The 17,263-nt window shown below is 40.0% G+C and overlaps 1 protein-coding gene across 2 annotated transcripts in view; it reads right to left on the bottom strand.

Moving 5' to 3' along the window:
- Nucleotides 1-3,303: 3,303 nt before the first annotated feature.
- Nucleotides 3,304-17,263, bottom strand: part of AGPAT3 (1-acylglycerol-3-phosphate O-acyltransferase 3) — a 92,408-nt gene continuing 78,448 nt past the window's right edge. For both annotated transcript variants that reach the window (XM_048955926.1, XM_048955915.1), the window contains exons 4-10: nucleotides 14,950-15,119; nucleotides 14,618-14,779; nucleotides 12,116-12,269; nucleotides 11,296-11,398; nucleotides 8,691-8,766; nucleotides 6,812-7,010; nucleotides 3,304-6,313 (exon numbers count right to left, since the gene is read on the bottom strand). In XM_048955926.1, coding sequence (XP_048811883.1) covers nucleotides 6,225-6,313; nucleotides 6,812-7,010; nucleotides 8,691-8,766; nucleotides 11,296-11,398; nucleotides 12,116-12,269; nucleotides 14,618-14,779; nucleotides 14,950-15,119 — 953 coding nt within the window. In that variant the 3' untranslated portion in view covers nucleotides 3,304-6,224. The remainder of the gene's footprint in view (nucleotides 6,314-6,811; nucleotides 7,011-8,690; nucleotides 8,767-11,295; nucleotides 11,399-12,115; nucleotides 12,270-14,617; nucleotides 14,780-14,949; nucleotides 15,120-17,263) is intronic.

The following is a 17,263-nucleotide window of genomic DNA, read 5'->3' as shown; positions in this document are numbered from 1 at the left end:
CTACTATACAGTACTTTCACACAGTCAAAGCTATTTTATTTTACAAGATGAATCTTTTGCATTAATCCTCTTTTTTTTTTTTTTTTTTTTTTTCCTGAAAGCTCAGTAAAAACAGTAAAACGAACCCCTTAAACAAGATTTAAGAGACAACTTACAAAATGAAATTTGCATAGCACTGTAAATCTGTGTATTTGTTTGGGCACAGTTCTTTTCCGAAACCAGAGCGGGTGACAGAGTGAGGGCTGTTTGCTTGTTTATTTTTCAAGCAGATTCTGACGCTTCTGAACACCAAAAAAAAAATAACCAACCCAAAAACCAAGTGCAGGAAATCACTGTAGAAATGTACAAAAATATATACACGTGCACAGTAAATGTGTACCCTGTATACAGTTTTATTACTCGTTAGATTTGGTTGATAATGATCATCCGGTACTTACGTTTCCCTCCCAATTATGAGTTTGCAACAATCAATCGAGGCTAAGGAGGGTCAGTTTCCTCAACGAGATTTTCATTAAAGCTCAAGTACTTGCTGGTGATCTTGATAAGTGAGCAACATGTCAATTTACACAGCTTGCTGGCTTTCAGGCAAGCAGCATTCCATGGTCACAGCGTACATTTCTGACAAAGCTGAAGCAACGCAATGCAAATGGGTACAGCCTGTCTCTGCGCGCAGATGCAAATGCACATAATAAAGGAGATCTATCTGATGCCTTGGGAAAAATTTGCATTCCTGATTAGCTTGTGCTGCCCACTCTGCCACTCTTTCCAAATTAGACGGTGATGAAGCTAAATATGTTTTCCTTGAAAATATACCTTGGCTAAAAACAAAAATATAACCCAAAACCTCATATAAGACTGAAAATTGGCGCTAGCAGTCCCCAGACTAGAGAATACTTTCAATTCAGATTTGAAAACTACCATTATGTTCCAGTTTCTGTTAAAGTTTCTATTTTTAAATACATTTCCTCTTAAAAAAGATAGAATGCTTCTCTTGCTAATGGAGTTTGTAAAGTGTTGAAGAAATAGATGATCAGCTACACTCAAGTACTCTCAAAAGTGAAAATGAAGAAATTAACCTTCTTCTGAGTTTCAGAAACTGCAGAGTAGCTTCTAACCACGGGGGTACACTTAAAGAAATCCAGGTAGTTCTCCGAAAACCTGGAGAGGTCAAGGATAAGAGAAAACATGACATGTTTGGCGTATGGATGCCAACCCAATGACTTCCCAACTCCAAAGTGTGAAGTATTTCCAAGCCATTTTCTGGTGGTAAGCAATTTGAGGCAGAACTGGTAAAGCTAGTTTCCAGAGCTTTCCCTCAAAATCATAGCAGTTAAAAAAAATCAGCAAGTCTCTTGGTGCAGAGATTGCTGAGATGAACAGATAAACTGTTCTCCAAAATAAATGGGGTGGCAAAACAGAAGTTGCCATCTGCAATGAGGAGATAGTCCCTTGAAGACCAGTTCTGACTTCAGTCATGTGGGAATAAGTGAGGGTTACCGTGTGAGTAGTCAGAGGGAGGTTTCACTTTTGTGTTAGGGATGAGAATTTGCTGCCCATGTATGTATGCTCATCTCTGCTTTGCAGAGCTCTTGACAATCTTTCCTTTTCTTGGGGGAAGGAATTTAGCTGTATCTGTGCAAATTTCTCTGTTCAGCTGTGCGTACTGCAGCTCAGCTCTACTGTTAGCTGCTTCACATCCCTGCATCACACTCATTCAGAACCGGCAGCTCTGGAGCAGCCGATTATGGAGCGGAATGTTCAGAAATAGGGCAATGAGCAGCTGTCATGAACTGTGTTAAAGTACAAATCCAGCCTTACCATGGATGGATGGACTTCACAGACTTAAACCAGGATTGTGCAGCTGGGACTGCTGTGCACAACAAGCTTCACACCAAGTGACATGAGTTGTGTGGACATCCAGGAGATGGTATGAGCTACTCCCATGCATCCAGTGTTCAAAAAGGAAACTAGAAATGGATTTTTCACTTGCATCTGTGTTTATCTGTGGCATCCCAATGAAACACAACTGGGCAAAGTGTGTCCAATGTTGGCCTTACGCTCACCTCCATATACTTCGCCAAGATGTCAGAATAAATGATTGTCCGTCTTCAATCTGAAACACTCGGCACAGTGCGAACTCAGCATTACAAAAAGCATCCATCCTTACATTTCTGTGATCAAAATGCACACGAAGCAAATACAGATTTTAGGAGTAGCCCTAGGAAGAAGTATTACCTTTAGCAATTATCAGCTGTACATTGACCCCCACTCGCTTGTTGCTCCATTATTGAAGAGCTTGTGCCAGCTTCCCTTTTACTGGTTTCATCAATGCCAGAAGAGATCTGTTGAGGTAATGAGTGCCTATTTGTGGCAGGCCTGGGAGGGACTTACACTCCCTAACAACGTTTGGCTCAGAACGTTTGGCCCAGCAAAGTTGCATTTTCAGTAGACTTAACCTTCAGACCTACTGGGCACATCAACCAGTGACAAAATGCAGGAAGACAAAGCCCCAGCTACGCGAGGTGATGACAGGAGGACTGTTCAAACTGGAAAACTCCAAGTATCAGCCAGGTTGTAAATGAACCATCTGTGGAAAATACAGACAAGCAAATATACAGACATCAGTAGGTGGTGACAAGTGGTATCATGTGGAAGTGAGCAGACACGTTCACTTTTTTTCTGTGAATACTAGGCAATTAGGACAAAGGTAGTGTCATATTCATTGGTCAGCAATTAAGAGTAGAGCCCTTTGAGATATGTTAAAGCAGAACAAAGGAATGTTGCCAGTGCTGTTTGTGCCAGAGACAAATATTCTGCTCAGTAACACTAAGTCAATTGCAAGAGCACATTCAGCCCACAATGAGCAACAGAGAACTGTAATCCCTGTTGAGCCAAGACATCTGGATACCGGTTATCCAAACATATCACAACCGGTCCTTCTTCAGCATCAGCTTTTTGTGCCTTCCTCACCGAAAGACATCACCACACCAGCAGTCTCAGAGCTCTCCCTTAGCTTCTCAGACGTAGATCAACATGATGCCATCTTGGAACTGCAAATCCCACTTTGAGAGCAATATCATTGTTCTTCATTACAATGCTCAGTGCTGCCATGGCCCATTTCGGTCATCTTCGGAGCCAATGCTGAACTCCACGAGTCAGCTTGCAAGTCCACGCTGAAATACATGGTATTTAATCTAATCAAGCAATAAATGAATGTTTTGAAAGGTGGAGAGAGAAAATGCTCCTATAGCTTTATGTTTATTAAACTCATACAGCATGTTGAAAAGCAAAAGACAAAAAACATGATATATTTTTATTTATTATTGCTCTTAAAGGGCTTGGTAGTCAAATATACAAGCTACGTTCTATTAAACCAGAAGAAAATTGTGTAAGATATAAAATCTACGCTCACTTTTCCAACCCAAGCCACTTGCTAATCTTCGTCAGTGACATTAACTTTAGCTATTTCAAGTTATTTTAATTTATACATACTGTGTATGTGTGCGTGCGTGTGTACATAAAAACCCCTATTTTAAGAGGCAAAATTCAAAATGAAGAGCTTTCTGTTGGTTTTGTACTGTTTTGTGCACTGCTGTATATTTCAGTTTCCCAAATGGTTACTGATATGTTTGCTTAGAAGAGCAAATTAATTAAATGATGACGCATGTATCATATCTTCAAAAAGAAAGCATGACCAATAAGTTATAAGAAAATAAGAAACGTGGGTTATTCTCCCCTTGACGTACATGCATTAGTCCCATGATTCGTAGTAGGAAGTTGCATGCACTGAGAGGAGAAGAGTATCCCATAAAGAGAAAGGCTATTAATTCCTTTCTTCTTTAAACACTTCCCCTCTTCTCAACATTAAGAAGGGGTTTATTTTGTGAAAATCTTGTCATGCCCCATTAATATACTGCTCAAAATGTAAGTATAAAACATAGTGATCAGCCTGCTTTGCAAGCCTCACTTCGCCAGTACAGTTTACTTATACTCAATATCATCTTCAGGAAGCAAGTATACAGCATTTGCAACACCTTTCTAAGAAACAAGAATTATACCCAATATGTCCATTAGTGAATTACTTGTGGGAAAAGAAAAGGGAAGGGGAAACAAAGAAAAGCCCACTGGTTTTAGCCTTCTGGTTAAAAAAGTGAAAGATCAGAGAGTTAGCTTTATCAGCATTTGGAATCCTAACCATCTTTAAGTACAAAAGCATTCAGTAAGGAAAACAGAGTCATGGCTAGGATCTGTTCTCAATTCCTAAAGAGTATTTCAAATTTCACTAGCAACAGTTGCTTCTCCTCTATCTTAGGGAAGATTTTTTGGGGTAGAAAGATAACGTAGTAATGCTGAGGCTATGGGTACAGTGATTCAGTGAGAATAAGTCTAAGCAAAGACAGACAATATAGGTCATCCTTCAAATCCTTTTGTTGGAAAAATCACTAGCAAAAATTGAGTGCATGACAACAGTGATTGATGACCCTCAGTAAAATATTCTTCCAACTTACAAAATTCCTCTTCCAGTCTTTGAGAACAGAAAAAAAAATGTAGGAGAAGAGGTTACAATCCAACAAAACAAATATGAAATGAAGGTAAATTATTACTTTTTTATCTTTGTTACTAGGGCAAAGATGAAAAATAACTATCAGTGCTCTGATAAGATCTGCTGTTTACAGAAGTGAGATAAATATTCTAGTGGCAGCTGGGTTAAACTGACAGGCCTCGAGGGTCAGCTTCTGCCCTCAGCTATGGATCTGCAACCCATTTCCAATTGTAGCTAAATGCAGATTTTGGCCATCAGACTTAAACACGTAGGTAACTCCCATCTATCTGTAATTGTGCACACAGCAGCAATCTGCAAAAATCTTAGAATGAGCATTTAGAGGAGGGGAAAGACAGGTACAGCCAGGATTCTGATCTCTATTTTCAGTGGAAAAATCTAAAGGTCTATAAGTAAAACTAAAGGTATTTAATATCCCTGAAGAGACCCCATACTCATTCTAATGCTTAACAGCAACGAGTCACCTTGTAATATTCTTCACATTAATATCTATAGCACAACCAAGTAGAAAGTGCAGCACACTCTACTGTTACACGGAGTACGATCCTGCTTTCATCTGTATCGACACCAAAACTCTCATTAGAAGTTCAAGAGATGCCAGTATTTGGAATCTGATTGCTACAGACCTTTCCTTTCAGAATTCTTGTAAAGGACAACATTATGAAAACTATTGTGCTCATTTCTGCTATTATCTCCCTTTTTACTAAGAGACGTTGATTGAACTGGACTTAGGTGATGACAGACATCAACAGAAATAGGAGGAGAAAACATCAGGACAATTGAACAAATTTCCTTCTTTGCACGGCTCCAAATCCCATGATCAAAATTCAGAAAACAAACCCAACTCGAGCAAATTCAAAATTACATGTGTGCATGTTGTGAAACAGGGCAAATAACACTCAAGACTGAAGTACTATTTTGTGATTAAACAGCCTTGAGCAGCTGGCAGGAGATATGATGAGAAATCTCTACTGGATAAATACAAGTGGATTTGCTCTATGGTATGTACTCATAAGTAACGCAATGCTTCCAAATCCCATTATCCATTCTCCAAAGTTACAGAAGTTTTAAAAAGTTGCCTGAAAATAAAAAGTATCAGTGTAACATACAAATAGGATTTAATCTGTAGCCATGACAACACAACCTTTCCAAAATGACTAACCCAGCGAACATGTCAACTCAAAAATGATTGTTTTTCTCCTGGATCATTAATTAAAAAAGTTGAAAATCAACAAATGCTGTTGGCTTTAGCAAGAGGAAACGTTCTGCGGCTCCTCTTGTAAAAGTGAATGTAGTGCTCTTGACAGAAACCAGTGTATTCAGTCATCTGAAGATGCACACAGCCTATATTCAATGACATCTTTTCTCCCCCTACCCCCAAAACCCCAACAAAGCAAGAAAATTTAGATTCATCCTCCCTCCACCCTGATTTTCTCCCATAGTTTGACTACAGTAATCCTTAAACAGGCAGAAAGTCGATGCATTCTCTTCAGGTGATTCCTCCAAATTCTTCATTCTTGGCTCAAGTTTTATTCATTAATATTAGTCATCAGTTATTAAGAAAAAGATCGTTTCTAAATGTTTATTGTTTTTGTTTTTTGTTTTTAACTGAAGTTAATCGGATACCATAGTCTGGTTATATGTGCTGAACTGCAGCTGTCAGTTATTCCTTTTTCTTGAATTCTTGGTTGCCATAGCTGGAGCCTTTTTCTATTTCAGTTACTCCTATCAGTCTACGAACTCCAAAGGAAGCTTTAAAACATAACAGAGAAATGGGATGTATATTAAAGCCAGTTCAAGAATTCAGGAGATTACGTTAAACACAGAAGCAGAACAAACATACAAATACGAGTTATTCCAAGCCTAACAACAGTAGTTACTATTACGATACTAAAGAATGCTGCTTTTCAACTGCACACTGTATGAAGTTGCATGTAGACCACCTATTTTTGTGTGTTTTTTTTTTTTCTCTCCAAGATCATAGACAAGATGTGCAGTCTGAGTATTTTCTCCTTCAGACATGGACTACAAGACTCACTTGCTATTGATTGCTACAGATACTGCTTAAGATATGAAGGAAGTCTGCCTGGATTAAAAGCTTTTCAGATAATAAAAATACTATACAAGGTAAAAGACTACATAATGAGCTCTTCTGCAAGTCCCATTCATATCCATTATGCACAGAACTTATTTGAGCTAATGGATCCTATTACATGTCACTGGGCTTAGCATCTTCTCTGCTTTTATTACCTGCTCCAACAAATCCCAGGAATGCAAGGATAAGGAGAGGTGATCCACTTGCAAAAACTCCAAAGCCAAATGTGAAGAGAGGGGAGAGAAGAACTGTGGCCCAGAAAAGAAAGTTTAGGAGAGTCCATGGTCTCCTACGTGGTTTAAACTGCTGGCCAGGAAATGTGCCTTCTTGATTATACATCTCCTGCAAAGCATCCTGCAAGAAAGAGAAGATGGATGAAAACATAATCCTATGTTCTTACTAAGCAATCCAAGACTAGTTAACTCTAGGACAACATCAAGGACATCCTCTGCAGTAAATACTTGTCAAGAGTACATGGCATCCATTTCCATCTGCTGTTGCAGCTTTTTTGCTGTTTGGGCATTTCAGTTGACTGCCAGAGCTACTACCAGCTGAGCCCTTTGAAGGCTGTGTTGGTCATGATCAGAAACTGAAACAGTATTGGCCATCCCACCACCAAATAACTTCATCTGCTTTCTTAATCTCTTAAGAATTTATGGCAGTATAAGGCCGCAGTTCAGACAGTATTTGCCTCTTTGCTGGATGCTTTTTCTTCCCATTTTTACTTCCAGAAAGGTCAGAGTGATTTGAGTAAATCACAGCACAAAAATGCTATATATACAGCAAAAAAGAGGAAGACAAATCACAAACTGACCAGCAGAGACAGCACTGTACTAACCATAAATGCAAGACTTATTCTTCTCTTGGTGTGTAAGAATGCTCTATAAGACATCCAAGCCACTACCAAGGATGGTTCAAATTAGGCTATTTCTTTTTTTTTTCCCTGCTTACGCTGTTTTTCTTTTAGCTTCCCTTACAAAGGGCTGAGATGTTCAAGTTGTTCTTTGCCAACAAAGAACACAGCCTTTTGAAGCCATATCCATTGTACAGGAAGAGCATTTTAAGGATTCCAGTTACAACATACTGCTACAATCGTAAGATCAATATATGAAATACCCACATATATAAATAATACCTCCCCTGACAACATCCCTCACATCTCTCAAGTTTAATGGAGGAACAGCAAACATTAGCAAGGAACACCAAGCCCTCAATTTGCAAGCAAAGCAGAGCATTCTGTCCAAAGAACGGAGCCAAGCAGAATGGAAGCTCTGTGCTGCATCTGCTTAGCCCTGCCATTGGTTGTTTAACAAAGACACAAAGAAAGGCCCTATAAAATACCTCATGAAGTTTGCTCCTCAAACCAGGCAATTTCAGCAGGAATTTTCATACCTAAGAGTATTCCAGACCCTTAAAATTTGCTGCCTTCCTACAGACCTATTGTCTAAGTGTAAGCTTGGAAATGCTGCAGTGTAGGCTAACATAGCAGAAGAAAAGCAAAGACAGTTAATATTTCTGTGCTCCCCGTTCCCACACAGGGACTATCTGTACCATGCCACATACTGTTTCAGAGGTATTACAAGAAGACAAGAGAAGAAAAGTGAGTGTGGAAGAAATATAAAAGCAAAGGACCAGTGTTGCTAAGAGCCTGGACTGGCTGTCCCTGGCACAGTTATCACTCTTCTTGAGTTCATAAAAGCATCCACTGGGAACATGGGGCTTTTAGAAATGCGTGACAGACCCAAGAGCTGAAGAACATAAAAAGATGGTTGACTGCTATTAGTCTTCTGCAACAGTCTCTGAAGCCCAGTGTGCTTCCCAACAATTTGAGACCTACTCAATGGCCGCAGAGGGGTGGCTAAGAGGCTCCCTTAACAGCATGCCTATTCTGCTCCATTCAGTAATTTGAGGAATAGCTATCAAATTATATATATTTCCATCTCTCCCTCTAGTGGAATGATGTGCATTTCTCAATTCTTTAGCATACTACCTCTGAAAATTCTGAAAGAAAGATAAGAAAGAAAAGCTATTTACCTTTTCTTGGTAAAGCTTATGAAGCCAGTTTGCAGCTTCCTTTTCATCTTGAGGGATATCTTCCAGAGGAAATCTCCTGGTTTAGTAGAGAGATGAAGGAATAAGCAAAAAAAGAATTAAGAGAAAAATACAGGTGTTTGACTTTAGACCTCTATTAGAGAAGATCTCCCATTGAATAAAAGACACAGGCTAGATGTAATAATGTCACTGATGGCAAAGTTTTTTCTTTAGTGCAGATGAATTGAGATGTAAATAACTGCTGATTCACCACCTAAAAACTTAGATTTTTAAGAAAAAACAAACTGTACTGGCTCCCATCAATTTCAGAGCACATCAGTGAAAAAAGCATTTCACATTAGAACGCTGTTACTTCCTCCCTGGAGCCATCACCTGCTGTTTCCCAGTGAGCTCAGACTGAGGCACCGAGGGCTGAAATAAAGATAAGCAAAAGTGACAAAACTGTTCCATTCTTTTAGTGAGGCGAAAAAAAAAATTGGAATGTATGGAAGGGGAGTGGTTACAAATTCACTTTGTACCTACTCCATGGAAAACAATTCCTACAGGCTGCCTTCTTGCTCTCTGCCTCTCTGGCCATACAAATAAAAACATACACTTCTGGTGCATATGAAAGTTATGCCCAGCTCTGGGCAGTGACTTGACCTCACTGAGAACAGCTGCCTTTTGCAATCCTCTTCCTAGCAGTGAAGAGCCAACCCATTCCCTGCATTCTTTTGTTTTCTGAGGTACGCTGTTTACACATCCACAAATGCATCGTCTCCTTTCTCAGTGGCACACATCTTGATGTCACTGATCAATTCAGAAAGAAGATGCACTATTTGTAGAGGTGAAGGACACACATCTCCTACCCTCAGCTCAAGCATATTTCGGCAATGCTCCAACAGTATGAGGCCCCTCTTACAGCAAGGCATTAAGAACAGAAGTGTTATTTCTGGGAGAGCTCCAGATTCAGTGATAGCACATAAAATTTATTTGCTGTTGTTCAACCAGGGAATGTGTTTCCACAGCTCAAAGTGAAGCTTTTGAGCCTGCAGCAGCAGAGGGAAGACACTCCAACACATTTCTAATAATTTCTGCATCCCATAAACAAACGGAAAACTAGGGTTTACAGATTTCTTTTTAATAGCTCTAACAGGAGGAGATGCTCAATTAATAGAAGTAATGCTCAATAAAAGCTCAGTAAAAAGTCATTTGCTGAAAGCCCTCTGCTGCAATTGTTGCTGTGTTGATACTGCCACTAGAGGGAATCACAGCAATAACATTTACCAGTTTAGCCCTGGAGTCCATCAGGACAAAGATTGAATCATCTGCAGCTTTGCACAGGTATCTGCATATGCATATATGAAGAACAAGAGCTTACATGCTTCTTTTCTCTATCTAAGCCCTCTTTGCTGGCACATCAAAGACAGCTAAAGATTTTGAAAATGGTCTCCTCCCCAATAGAGAACAATAGCTTCAAGCATTGAAAAGCATGGAGAGAATGTTGATTCACTCCATGATCATATTATAGATCAAAATTACTGAACAAGATCATTACTAGTTTCTTTAACAGAGTGCCATTAGTAATTTCACCTGGCAGCCTTTCCTCAGATAGCACTTCTTCCACAAAACCGTGCTGTGGTACCTTGACACAACGGATGACCACTGGGATTCCTACAGAGCCTTTCACCCATGGAAGGTCTGGCATGACAAACCTGCTTTCACTGAGACATTGTATAGAGCTGGTGCCACGCATCTGCCATGCACAAACCCAAAGGCAGAGGTGAAAAGAGTGAGAGAAGTGGCAAGACTACCTGCGACCTCAAATAGCTGAAGTGAGCTGTCAGAAGAACAGTGGAAAGAATGATCAGATGGTTTGTCAAGCCCAAACACAAAAGGGAAAGGACGAAAATCAAAAGGAAAGTGTCAGTAGCTTCTATGATCACAAGGAGGCCTTAGAAGAAGACAACAAGAAGAAAGCAAGAAAGAGAAAGCACGTGTGTGTCCATGGGTGAAGTACGTGCCATGGTGTTAGGTGTTAGCAGTCACTCTTTCAGACAAAAAAATAATGAAGAGTGTGAGGAATATATCACCTCATTCATATGATGTTTGAAATTCGGCATTATTTAACTTCTAATCTGCTAGTCAAACCATGTGACAGAAGGAGAGAAACTGGCACAACAAAGAGCCTTACACCACTCACTATAAGAAACTACTAGTATTGGATAGGCTATTCATAGTATGTGTATGCTTTACAAGAGACTGGAAAGGGGACAGAAAAGTTAGTTGGCTTCCTGTTCCCAGCAGAGAAAAGAAGGCGGTATGTAAGTGCCCTCACTGCACAAAGCTTGGGGAAATCCCAGCTGGACTGACAGTGCTGTCATATCCAGCCTTAAAAAGCCTATCCAATGTGCTGTGACTTGCTAGGCAAAATCAGGGCACGATTTTCAAATATGAAAGCAAACTGAAGCAGGGGAGAAACAGGGAAGTTTCAGTGGCCTGCAGAGAAAAGAAAACTACAGCAAAAGACATTTCCTCCAACATCTGCATACACTTCAACATGCCAAAGCACCCATCTTAAGGCTCACCTCCATCATGAGATGCTCACCTTACACACATATCTGCTTCATATTTCTTTCCATAAAGAATTCCTAATAAAGACGGGTTCTTGTTTCCTCTGAAATTTAGTGTTACATCATACACTGCTGAAACTGTTGTGAAGAAGAAAAAAAATGGCTGTTACATCAGTGATTCTAGCAACCACATTGCCAGCACCCTCGCATTAAACAGCACCAGGGCCCTGTGCAAGCCTTGCATTAATGATGTCAGGTGGCAGAATCCTTCCCCACTTTGTTCTTACATGCTGTATTTATCTATTTCAGCCACCTGACGTTCCCAACTACATTACCAAAACACAAGGTGACTTGGTGAACTAGGCAACAATGGCATACATAAGAAGACTGTTTTTTTTAAATGGTAACAGAGTTACATGGCACAAATAAAATTCAACTCTTTGAAAGGGTAGATAAGAGCAGGACAAGGAGAAATGGTTTGAAGTTGAGGGAGGGAAGATTTAGGTTGGATGTCAGGGGGAAGTTCTTTACTATGAGAGTGGTGAGGTGCTGGCACAGGCTGCCCAGAGAGGTTGTGGATGCCCCATCCCTGGAGGTGTTCAAGGCCAGGTTGGATGGGGCCCTGGGCAGCCTGGTCTAGTGTTGAATGGGGAGGTTGGTGGCCCTGCTTGTGGCAGGGAGGTTGGAGATTCATGATCCTTGAGGTCCCTTCCAACCTGGGCCATTCTGTGATTCTGTGAAATAACACGACACAGTGAATGTTTATTACTGCCAATGCACTAATTGTGATTAACGTAATGAACAGAGCATACTACACTGTGCTACACATTACAGTTAAAAACAGCTTGCCAGTACCTGTTCCCCTGAGACACTGGACAGCAGTGGTAAAACCTTTGGTTCTGGGCAACAGGTGGTACTTCAGTTTGGGCAGCCCCTTGGATTCAGCTACCTCCATACTGATACGATGCTTGGTCTCTGTAAAACGAGTTCCTTCACAATACAGGAGAAACTAGTGCAGCAAGACAAAAGGCAAGAACAAGGATATCTTGTGATCACAACAAACCAAGCAGAACACCAACATTTTTTGAACATAAGCATATATCTGTGCATGTGTACGTAAACACTTCAGGAAAAAGTGTATTAATCATAATCATTAAACCTTGCTCATTTACAATTTGTACTGTACAAGCAGAATTACTCATCTGAGGACAGACCTGTTTGTTTGTCTGAAAGCTTTCCAATTGTTTTTTATTATTACTTGTGCCAGTTGTGTTCATAAATAGTGATGTGTTTTCCTAAAACCTTTACCTTGTTCATCATGTAAAGCATCAATCTGACTGCAAAATCCTCCCATACGGACTTCAGGCAGCACTAAACATTCTATCTGTCCTTTTCCAGCCTCTACGTTACCACTGATCTACTTGAGAGAGAGACCAGAAGCAAAGCAAAGCCATGCCAAGAACCAACAAAGCCCATCTGAGCACCTTGGGGTGAACATCTGTTTAGTCCTGGTCATTGTGGCAGGTGGACATCATTCCCATCACGCTTTTGATTCTACCTTGGAAACACTGCAGGATTGAAATGCAAATCTGTGCCCCACAGGTGCAACAGACATGGGGAAAGCAAAGGTTGCTACTCCTCTTTCTCACAGCACTACCATGCAATGCTGTAACACTGCAATTCAAACAGAGTACCTGTTGAATGAGTCACTATACACCTGCAGTTTGTTAGAGCTGCAGCTGCTCAACTTTTCCTTGGTGCTGTATGTAAATAATGTCCATCACAAAAGGTAAGTTAAAGGAGTGTTAAAACTACAAAGCCATGCACACAGTAGTTGGAAGTGCCTGAGTGTGTGACAGCATGGAGCTGGTCCTGCAATCTTTATTTGGCCCTTGAGGGAATACCCCTTATGGAAACAAGACCAACCACAGGCAGGTGCTGAGGACAGCTGGAGGTGTAGAGGCTGATACTGCACACTGAGCTTCTGGTCTTGAATTCAAGTTCTCTTTCCCCTATACCAAACTCTCATCTTGTAACTCAATGGAGAAGCAACCCTTTTGAACCCAGTACGTGAGCAAGGCACAGACTGCACTGTGAAAAAGACCTAATGAAGAAAGGTTGTACAGGCTGTGCTAATTACAACACTTGGAATGCAAAAAAAAAAAAAGGAATTGATTTGTTCAAGTCAATTTTAATCATGATTTAAATTACCACGCAGGAAGTCTTGATTTAAGTAATCAATGCTATCTATATTTTGCATTTATATTTTTTGAGTTGTTTTCTCCAGAGACCAGTCCTTGGATCTCAATACAAAATCATTACAATATATAGATTTACAATTATCATGCAGTCTTGATGAATATTAATGGGTATGTTTTTTTCTTCTTTTATTTTTAAACACTATATCAGAAGGGTATATTAAATTTTGTTCATACTCACATATTCTAGTTATTCAATACTTGAAAATACATTGGCCAGAATCCTCTTTTTCTAAACCTTGTAGTTTTGCAATGATAGAAAATCCTGAACGATGCACTCAGTGTGAACAAGGTAAGCCCACTATTTCACCATTCATTTTAACAGGCTGTGTTGAATGGCATCAAAATTCAGTTAGACTGTGCATAAAACCTCTTAAAATGTTTTATGAGCCAAATAACCGTACATTTAAGTACTGCTAGAAAATCAAAACAGTAAATTTATCTCAATATTTTCATTCAAATCTAAAAGAAGTTTACTAGGTTGACTATTCCATAGCAAAGTCTAACAACATTGCATGTAATGCAACATACATGTTTACCCTTGGCTTCAAATAATGTCAAAATAAAAAGGAAATACGGTAAGCTTATGATTGCTTTTGCAGTTGTGTATTTTCTCATGACTTTAAGGAAGCATATAATTTTACAGATAAAGAACACACCAACACATGAACTTCCTATTAAAATCCATGGTGCGTGCATCCCCCCATCCCACCTCCTTTTCCAGAGAGACTTTGGTTTGTGTTCTTTTATCCTACCACAGAAAATGTAACTTAATAGTACACAGATTTGAACTTATGAAAATGAACTTATCTTATGCATTGCACAGCTTTGATTTTATAAATCAAATTTAAGCTCATAAATCATCTATGCAAGCTTCTGAAGTGCTTTCCAAATGCCTATCATTAAGAACAGGCAAACAGAACAACACTTTACATGTACGTACCAAAAGATGCCCTGAAACAGAGATGTTTTCCATGATAACATGCAAAGAAAGTAGGGAGCAAACCTTCTCCTGATATATAAGGTATCGCACTGCAAGAGCACAACTTCACTGTTTCACTTCCAGCAGTCAGTACTAGAGGAGGAAGCTGACACTTACCCACATGTATTCAGGATAGTCAGCCAAACGTTTTAATCCCTCAATAACTGTGTCTCTGTCTTCTTCCCATTTCCGTTTGCAGAAAACAATCTCAAGGAAGTACCATGTCCAGCCAATTAGGGGCACGTACAGCAGCTCTTTCTTAGCAAGAACTTTGGAACTCTTGGAGAAAGACAAAAACAACAATCCAAAAACGTCATTGGCTGATGTGCACGAAACGAAAGCATTAAGGTTAAGGTGGTAAAAAGCTGACAGGGCTTTAGCTGAGAATCTGCATGGGTCTAAGTCAGACCTCTAGCCATCCAGATGAAGGGAAAGCTTATGGCACATACCCCCAGCACTCCAAAGCGCTCCGTCATGGTCCAGCCACACAAGAAGTCAATTTCAAAGTTGTGATTCAAGATGATGATGACATGCTCTTTCCCAAAGGTATTCACTGTAGCCTCGTCAGAGAACAAGGTGCACTCTGTGCCCGACCACCATTCCAGCAGCATTACTAACTCTGAGAAACATGAAGAAGAGAGAGATGAGTTAGGGGTGACGCTTACTTACAGAAAACATTCAGTGTTTCAATGGCAGCCCCATGCAGTGCCTGGTCTCTTTTAACTCCTGACAAGACTTGTCATCTTCTCAATTCAACCCAGCCAAGATTAAATGAGAGGTTGTAAATCTACAGACCAAGTTACAATGCTATCCTTGAGCAGAATTTAGATAACTGGATATATGCATTATGGATACTTTAACAAGTTTTTAACAGTGGCAAGTTTAGACATTGTACTACGAATGTGAAATTTTGTGATCACCAGAGAAAATAGCAAAAACTTCATGTCTGAAAACAGACAGCTGAGCTGTTGATTGCTCCACTAAATGAGTACATATTCTCCCAGGTGGAACACAAATTATGCATAGATGCAGCCTAATGCTTTTACTTAACATGAAATAAGTTTTATGGAGGTAAACAGACCCGTGAAGGGCTTTTAAAGGGATGTGGTGCACAGATCTTCTGCAAGATATTTTAATATTAGAACACAGGATTCTTAACATTCTACATTATGGTCAGAAGCAACAGAGATTCAAGCTAGTTTATCAAAATACTTGCACAAAGCCAGGAATGATAAACTGCTTCTTTTGTGTACAGCTAAAGAATGAACAAGCCCTTTCCCCTCCGTCTTCTCCAACTTTCAGTATACCAATGTATCTCCTCCTCCACTCTGTACCTTTCCTTCATTATCCACTCCTCTTATTTTCAGCCTCCATCCTTTTCATCTTAGAGAGACCTTCCATTTAAATTCAGCACGCATTTAGTGTAGTTGCTATGGTTTGCCTATTTATCTCCTTTCAGTACAACGAGGCAGATGGAAAGCATTGCTGGTATCATGGGACAACTATAAAAAGTATGAGAATAGTTCATTTTCCCAGTATGAAGATTTGCTTTCATGCAAACTGTAGTCATTGGTATTTTCTCATTTCAGTAAGTTATAGATGCAATCAAACTTTGTGTGCACAACTATGGCAGTTAAAAATTCCAGCTCTTCTGATGCTACTATTACAAATATGCAGGGTTAAAACTAGTCCTTTCAGTTCTCTACATCAGATTCTGACACACTACACTTCAACCTTCTGCCAGGAAGCCTTGGTTTTGCAAAATGCAACAGTGCCTTCCTGCATGAGGGCTTCTGATCAGTGGGATCACAATTCACACTATTCTGTCTTTGCTGCCAAATAAGAGTAAGTCCAATTCTGCATCAGAGAGAAGGCAAACATAGATAGTACCTGGGTGAATAGTAAGGGAAAATGATCCTAATCTGCTGAAGACACATAGCTTCTGTAGCTTATCTGCCAGGTTGTTCTCCTGTATGATTTTCAAGACTCACTTATTTGGAGGCCTGACAAATGTATGCAATTTGCTGACTGAGAGAATGCAACCCTAGCTGATTGGAATTGCAGCAGAGAAAAGAAAACTTTATACCAACTAGAGATTTTCATCATTTCTTTACAGCTTTGTCTCCTTTGGGAAAGATGTTATTGCTTTCCTTTCTTGTTCTGATTATACTGGCTCAGCGCAAGAACCAAAGAATGGTTTGAGCTGGAAGGGACCTTTAAGATCATCTGGTTCCAACCCCCTGCTATAGGCAGGGACGGCTCCCTCTAGATCAGGTTGCTCAAAGCCCCATCCAGCCTGACCTCGACTGCTTCTAAGAAGGGGGCATTCACAGCCTCACTGGGCAACCTGTTCCACTCTCTCACCACAAGAATTTCTTCTTAATATGTAGTCTAATTCTACCCACTTCCAGTTTAAAACCATTTCCCTGCCAGCTATATGCAACCAGAATGTCCTCAGCTTAGAGCCATGTTCTCCCATGTTGGTGTTTGGGAGAATGGAGTAGTGGTACCAAACACAGTGTAATGCTCCAAGCAATATTGCCTTTTGAACAACTCTAGTAACTGCTATATTCACTGTATTTTCTTAACAAAAATAAAATCAATCCATTTCTTTCTCAGCATCAGGTAAAAAGTCTGCAGAGGCAGGTGTGGATGATTTTCTGCAAAGCATTCCTTGTAGTATGGATTCCAAAATAGTGGAGGAAGCTTTGCTTAGACTTGCCAGATTTCCACTCTGAAAGAGGAGGGTTGATGAGCCAGAGA

This window comes from Lagopus muta, chromosome 1 (assembly GCF_023343835.1).
Source record: "Lagopus muta isolate bLagMut1 chromosome 1, bLagMut1 primary, whole genome shotgun sequence".
Classification (NCBI taxonomy): domain Eukaryota; kingdom Metazoa; phylum Chordata; class Aves; order Galliformes; family Phasianidae; genus Lagopus; species Lagopus muta.
Note: the sequence above shows the minus strand (reverse complement) of the source record. Positions and strands in the feature narration are given on the sequence as shown.